Source organism: Plasmopara halstedii, assembly GCF_900000015.1.
Source record: "Plasmopara halstedii genome assembly, contig: Scaffold_3124, whole genome shotgun sequence".
NCBI classification, from domain to species: Eukaryota; Oomycota; class Peronosporomycetes; order Peronosporales; family Peronosporaceae; genus Plasmopara; species Plasmopara halstedii.
Genome location: NW_020190027.1, coordinates 93,045 through 99,438, shown reverse-complemented (window position 1 = coordinate 99,438; position 6,394 = coordinate 93,045). Strand labels below are relative to the sequence as shown.

Genomic DNA, 6,394 nt, shown 5'->3' with positions numbered 1-6,394 from the left:
ACTCCAAGAGTAATTATTGCCTTACCCAAGGCTAATTAGCTCTTCCGTTTAAAATCCAGTGATTTTATTTCATTGTTTATCCAAATTTTAAAAGTTTAGATTTTCCTAAATATACTAATTATATATAGTAAAATCTAAATACATGCATTACTACTGGCTACCTCGCCACATACCGTAATCTTGTTTAGGTGCAGTCACACCATGCACATACACACCCAGGGTACGTGTAACCCCGTTACACAATCAATACAATAGATAGGCTGGCGCGACAAGCATTTCTCCTTGAATGTAGAAGTGCCTTGGCGCGAGCGCAATGAGCGTAAGAAAGTATTTGAATAATATAATAGCAATGGTATTGGTAGATGTCATGAGCAGAGCTCGAACGCAGTGAGTATCGGTCTTAAGAGGAAACGGGTAGAAACGATAAAATATCGCAGTGTCTAGAGTGTCTATCTATCAAGACGAATGAAAAGTATTTTCGTACGTCATGGCTCACAGAGTGTATCTCCGGTGGGGCGGCTGGCTAGCCATACCTAGGATGAGATCATATCCGGAATTAGGCCCAAAACGCGACAACATGTCACTCTGTAAACTATCAAAATTTTCTTTGAAGGTTTAACAATACCTTCGACATATTGAATGGGATCACAGTCGTAAACACACGAATATCGTATCCCTTTGCAACTTAAAGTCATCACAAAGTCCATGACGTTGCTATTAACAGCCAGCAACCTGAGCTTTGAGTATCACTTCTTCGAGAGAGCAACTATTCGTAGGGTCGAGTGTTAATGACAGCTATAATAGTATTCTCGTCTTTGTCTGTAGGCATTGATTGATGAACCATTACCTAAAACAGCCTCCGCAAATTACCACATCCGACAAGAAAAGATCGGCACTTGATAATATTGTGGAAACATCACGGCGATGATCGTTTGTTGAGCTTGTAAAGCAATTTGTGCAAGTCGAAGGCTTGGTGATTTTCTGCAAATGGGATATGTAATGCCTCGGCTTGATGGAACGGCTAGCTCATTAATACTTGAACATCTGATCGAAACTGCTTCCAAACCCCAATGATAACAACTCAGACTTACTGTTGAACTTCTAGTCATCTCAGAGTGGATTCCAATGTAATAAATTGTATCGTCATGCATACGATTAGATTGTGTGATATTTGATCTCCTGTGTCGTCTGTATACCAATCAATGCCAACCCAAGTAGCTGCTATGTCAATTTAATGAGTTCTTGTCCTGACTGGTACCGGTCTTTGTAATGAATCAGCCAAATCACAACTTTTTGATCATATCCCGAAACTTCAGAAGAAGAATCTCTTGCAATCGCACTAGACGAAGATTATAATTGTCAAGTTCGTGAATATGGCGCCTTTTTGCCCTCAGCCCATGGGTCTATCTCTCTTCGCCAAAACTATGATATTACTTATAATGGCAGGGAATGTATCGTTCGCGATGGTCGTGCGCCAACACCAACCTCGTGCTGATGGCAAATTACTATCTAAAAAATCGAAAGAGGCCAAAGATGAGGAGATCTTGCAGACTCGAAAAAAGCGACTTGAGCCGCGGGATCGCTCTTGTAAATTTCATCGTCGGCAAGGCGTCCAACATGTTCTCTGGTCTCAAGAAGAAAAATCTGCTCTTGAAACAGATATAGATATGCGGTTATATAAATGTTCTTTTTTCATCGCCAAGAATCACTTGGGATTGTCGACCTGTACAGAGAATGAAAGCAGCTGTCGATGAGTATTTTTGTCATGCAGAAATGTTTAGTAGCTGAGCCAGTCAACGGCAATATTTATGACCTTTGCTTTCGCAGTAGTGTGCCATGGCTCCACCATTTAGAAAGTGTGCAAGTCGGGGGGGGGAATTCGACTCCTCAATATAATTTCAATACTTTTTCGGTCCGCCACTCTCTCTCCCCCTATCGGTTCATCAAAATCGTGTCGTTGCGAGGTTGTAGACTCTATAGCTGTGCCGCTGATCGTTATCCTTATCAAGTGAGAATGTCGAAGTCAAGTCCGAATAGGGTTAAAATTTCGAGATGTCAGCACCCACTGCCATGAATCACAGACAAGTTTTTCTCGGTTCTAAACATTAATCGACTACTCCGGGGACATCCTCTTTTTTTATCTACCAAGTCAGCAGCTGGGTTGTTCAAGTTTAAAAAAAGTTCTTTGAAAAGCTTTCCATCATATCTGAAGCGTGATGACGTAAAATATAGTGTCATGATCCTAAGTTATTATCTTAGATATTTCACGATGTTGATGTTAGTGCGAAATATCTTCTAGAACAGTGCCGCAAACCTTACTCACTTGAAGCCCCAATGCAACAAATTTAACAAGGTGTGTTTCCATTTAACAAAATACCAGGGAAGCTTGACCTCAAGACGGTGCAGTTTGACGCGTTATCCTTGTCAACCTGGACCATAATACTATTGACGAAGAAGTGGTCATTTCGATTAAAGCTAGATACGAGTTTTTTTAATCTCGCAAGGCAACAGAAAATAATGGGATTCGATATCATATATCAGTTATGATGAGAATGCCAAATGAGGATGGTGGTGTTCATCATGCTCCAATGATGGGTCATCGCCTTAGGCTTCGCTTTAAAGTTTAAAAAATGTCTATGTGTGCTCGTGCGTATCCGCCACAATCTGAGCTTTAGCTGAATTTTTATCATTTTGTCTTACGGCGCTCAAGTTCTGAGCACTGAAAGGTTTATACCCGAACTGCGCAGTTTTAGTGCAAGCTCGAATGAGCATCCACTGCTCTCTCTTTTTCATACGTCTCCACGAGCCGAGAAGAAGGAATCGGGCCCTGAGGCCGACGTCATTCTTTTGTTTGGTGTGGTAGGCGAGGTTTCCACTTGGAAATATGTTCAAAGTGACCAACTGAGTCTAGATCAAACACATATGACTAAAGGACCAAAGCCGTTCTTAGATACAGAAAGCCAACGCATTTGAGTATCAGTGTTTTTGAGCGGCAATTTGGATAAGGCATGGCACAATCTAATCGCTTTGATAAAACATAATCTGAGCTCAAAATCATTGCATTCCAAAGCTTTTAAAAATACGACATATGTCGCATCTTATTCATGAGCTGTACGTATCGCCTCTTTAATGCAAGATATCCCCATCTAGACATGTGACTGCATAGTCTAGGCAACGCGAATTCACATCATGCTGACTCGGATCATAGTACATCTTAAAGGTATAACAACAAAGGAAAGTAATCATGTGCCGCTTAAAGCTGAAGAGGATCAAGCAAAATGACGAGTATGGGCCTTTTGGTATATCCTCAAAGTTAACAAAGTCTGTGTCAAGGTGAGGATCTGTACTATGTCGGATTGATTTCATTAGAGCTTTGTGTCTGGATTCATGGATTTATTTGCATTACCACATAAGCAAGACTGTAAGTTCGACATCCACTTAAAAGTACAAAAAAAACTAATGCAAGCTTAAACATACCTTCATAGTTCTCCTTAATAGAAGCATACTAGCTTGTCTAAGCGTTGGATGGAAAAATAAATCGATTTTTGTGCAATTAACTTTAACTTTGTATAAAAATGGTTTAATATTTAACGTACACGTTGAAAACCTTGAAAATCAGGATATCAACTGAGGCCGACTGGGGAAAACCGCGATGGTCTCATGAATCTTTATGAGTCCCACCACCCTCATCCGTACCACATATTAAAAAGCTTCTAGTCTTTAGAGAGCAGCTAAAGTTGATAATGTAAAAAAACAATATTAAGTGCCAGAAAAATTAGGCCAAAATAAAAATGAAAAAGGAAAAGAATGTATTTGCCCTACACATTAACTGGATTTAGCCAGAAACGTCGGGCAGATCCAATTTCGCGCTGTGCACAAACTTTTAGCACTTTCTTTTCCAAAAACTTTAACTATAATATTCATGGTGCTCAACTTTGCGCTCTCTGGTCCAAGTAGTTTTTCAGCCCTCTGGAAGACTTCCATTAACTTCGGATTTTCCTGCATCGTCTTTATTCTCGTATCTTTGATGCCCATAGCTCCCGCCTTCGACAAGGCTGTCTCTATCTTTTTGTTGACAAAGTGCATTTTAATTTTGCCAAACAAAGAAAGACGCGCACCCTCTTTGACTGCTCCAACCATTCGCTCTTCGTTTCTGTCTTCGCCATTTTCAAAATGCTTACCAATTGGAGTGGTACCGGTCTCAGCTCGCAGATTATTGCACGATGCAATCTCAGCAATCGCCACAAGAAGGATGACAACCAGCAGGTGAGCTTGAAACCTCTGCATCGTAAGGAATGAGAGACTTGGGTACTGCGCTAAAGGTAAAAGAATGAGTAATGACACACGACGGTATTCTGAACATACTTAACAATTAGCAAACAGACAAAGAAAGCACGAGACCTACCTTCTCTACACTTCCAGTCAAGACCGTTTTTTACCTTATAAAGTCCAGATGAATAATGACAGCCTGGTGAATAAGACGATAGTATGAAATTGGAAGTCAGTGCTAGTAGTATATGTAATTGTTGGGAGGATCAACATATCGTTAAAATGTCGTATGATCGATTAGACGTACACGCGGCAATTATGTATTGCATTCAATTGAAGGGCTTCCTTTTCATCCTAAACCTCTCAAAGGTGCATCCAATAACTCACTGCGATACTGTCACTACTCCTCGCAATTATACGATACGTAAACAGGGACAAGATCGCTCGAATTTAACCAACAGTGATGAATAGCATTAGCTTGCGCATTACACGCAACGATAAACAACATCGTCTTATCGAAATGAAGTTAGATGTAAAGCTTGATTTGAACTCGAGACCATGCACCAAGGAAATATTTTTTATAGTCAGGCAAGCCAGAAGAAGTGGCATAAAGGTCGAAGCAGATCTAAAGAAACACGCCGTAGTGCATCATGAGTCCAACGTGGCCCAATTGTAATGATCAAAGCCTTTTTAACAGAGACGCGATATTAATTTGCTGAAAGATGAGTCTCTGTGCTGATTACGCTTCTTGCCATAAATCCTGCTTTCGCACTTACAGACTTGGCGATTGTTCGGTAAAAAATATCGTTGATTGTCCTTTACAGCAATAGCAGCAAGATTTCGCAGACTTTACGCCAACAACGTCAAACTTCGATTTCAGCATCGACATGAGATTGATGTTGCGTCGGTCGTCTTTACAGGGCAACAACAACACGAGCAAGTAGTGGCTACGAGGGAGAAGGTGTGTCCGGTAGAGATAGTAACAATTCAACCAGCAAAGGTTTGCGAGCTCTTTTCCATTATTTTTAGCTTTTACTGTAGCAATATCGACGAGCAATACACGCTGCGTTGTTGCTTTATTCTTTATTGAGCCACTGGAGAGAATATCGCGCTATACTAATGTAGAAGGTATTTAATGGTACCCAGAGAACCTTGAGTCTTCTCACCTCCAGCCTCCACCCCTTTGCTCACCGACAAAGCGGCAGCATTTCCGATCCATCAGCATTACAACATAATGCACTTCTCAACCATCTCTAGACGTTCAGTCCGAAAACATGTAATGTAATCGCATTTCATCCTTTTCGTGATTAAAGGCTTCGTAGTCGGCGCTGAAGATCATTCATAGTTAAAGAAATAAATTTTCTCGATATCGACGCGTTCTTGACAAATGCACGATATTTATGAAACATACATAGCAACCCAATTGAATAGGTCAGAAAAGTATCAAAATCGAAAAATAGAGCAATTTGGTAGCTTCGCTTCCAGTGACTGAATCAACCGTCATACAACTTATCGTGCGAGAACTGTGTACGGTACAACGAGACTTGTGTGTCAATATTTCATTTGTCAAGGTCTCCCGATCAAATATTTGATTGAATACTTTCGAGATCAAGGCAAATAAAGATTTCTGCGATAGATCGAGCGCCTCTTTCGCCCGCGTGGACAATCGAAGTTGCACGGTTAGTTGATGCTTTTCTTTGTAATCGCAGATTTGAAAATGCTGTGCATGTGTACGTGACGTTGAGCGTTTGTGAATGATGTACGAGGACGCTTGACTTTTTCAGTCAATGCCATTGGTGTGTAAGGTTCGAAAATAACGAGCTCGATTTCTGTAATACATTCCTCAAACGATATATATAATAACATGATATACTTCGACCATAACGAAGCTTACGAAGGAAGTAACCTCTATGTTTTGCAGCATCTACATGCAGTTCTTTATACGCCTTTGTGCAAACTGCACGGCAAACCCGCTGCACTGAATGCCGACTGACACATTCTGAATAACAGTTCATGTAACGGGGTTACATGAACCCTGATAACAGGGGTGTGTGTCACACGAGATGTGCATGGTGTGGCCATACCCAAACCAGAATACGATACGGGGCTAGGTAGCCAGTAGTTT

General features: G+C 40.9%; 4 protein-coding genes across 4 annotated transcripts; 2 read left to right on the top strand and 2 right to left on the bottom strand.

The window, feature by feature from the left end:
• Window positions 1-519: 519 nt before the first annotated feature.
• PHALS_15273 (uncharacterized protein) lies at window positions 520-1,375 on the bottom strand. Its single transcript, XM_036407284.1, has one exon. The coding sequence runs from the start codon at window positions 1,149-1,151 to the stop codon at window positions 867-869; it is 285 nt and encodes a 94-aa protein (XP_036263522.1). The 5' UTR covers window positions 1,152-1,375; the 3' UTR covers window positions 520-866.
• PHALS_08080 (uncharacterized protein) lies at window positions 1,374-2,973 on the top strand (the record flags this gene model as incomplete). The annotated part of the gene is made up of 2 exons (XM_024721658.1): window positions 1,374-1,672; window positions 2,748-2,973. 2 exons carry the CDS (start codon window positions 1,374-1,376, stop codon window positions 2,971-2,973), a joined length of 525 nt encoding a protein of 174 aa, XP_024586735.1.
• Window positions 2,974-3,825: 852 nt separating this feature from the next.
• On the bottom strand, window positions 3,826-4,598 carry PHALS_08079 (uncharacterized protein; the record flags this gene model as incomplete). Its single annotated transcript, XM_024721657.1, has 3 exons — window positions 3,826-4,316; window positions 4,406-4,507; window positions 4,577-4,598. The coding sequence occupies 3 exons, from the start codon at window positions 4,596-4,598 to the stop codon at window positions 3,826-3,828; spliced, it is 615 nt and encodes a 204-aa protein (XP_024586734.1).
• Window positions 4,599-4,641: 43 nt separating this feature from the next.
• Window positions 4,642-6,152, top strand: PHALS_15274 (uncharacterized protein). The gene has a single exon (XM_036407283.1). The coding sequence runs from the start codon at window positions 4,733-4,735 to the stop codon at window positions 4,943-4,945; it is 213 nt and encodes a 70-aa protein (XP_036263521.1). The 5' UTR covers window positions 4,642-4,732; the 3' UTR covers window positions 4,946-6,152.
• The last annotated feature ends 242 nt before the right edge of the window (window positions 6,153-6,394 follow it).

Excerpts from the sequence above, each read along its gene's own strand:
- PHALS_15273 (XM_036407284.1), bottom strand. The coding sequence starts at position 1,151 with ATGCATGACGATACAATTTATTACATTGGAATCCACTCTGAGATGACT.
- PHALS_15274 (XM_036407283.1), top strand. The coding sequence starts at position 4,733 with ATGAATAGCATTAGCTTGCGCATTACACGCAACGATAAACAACATCGT.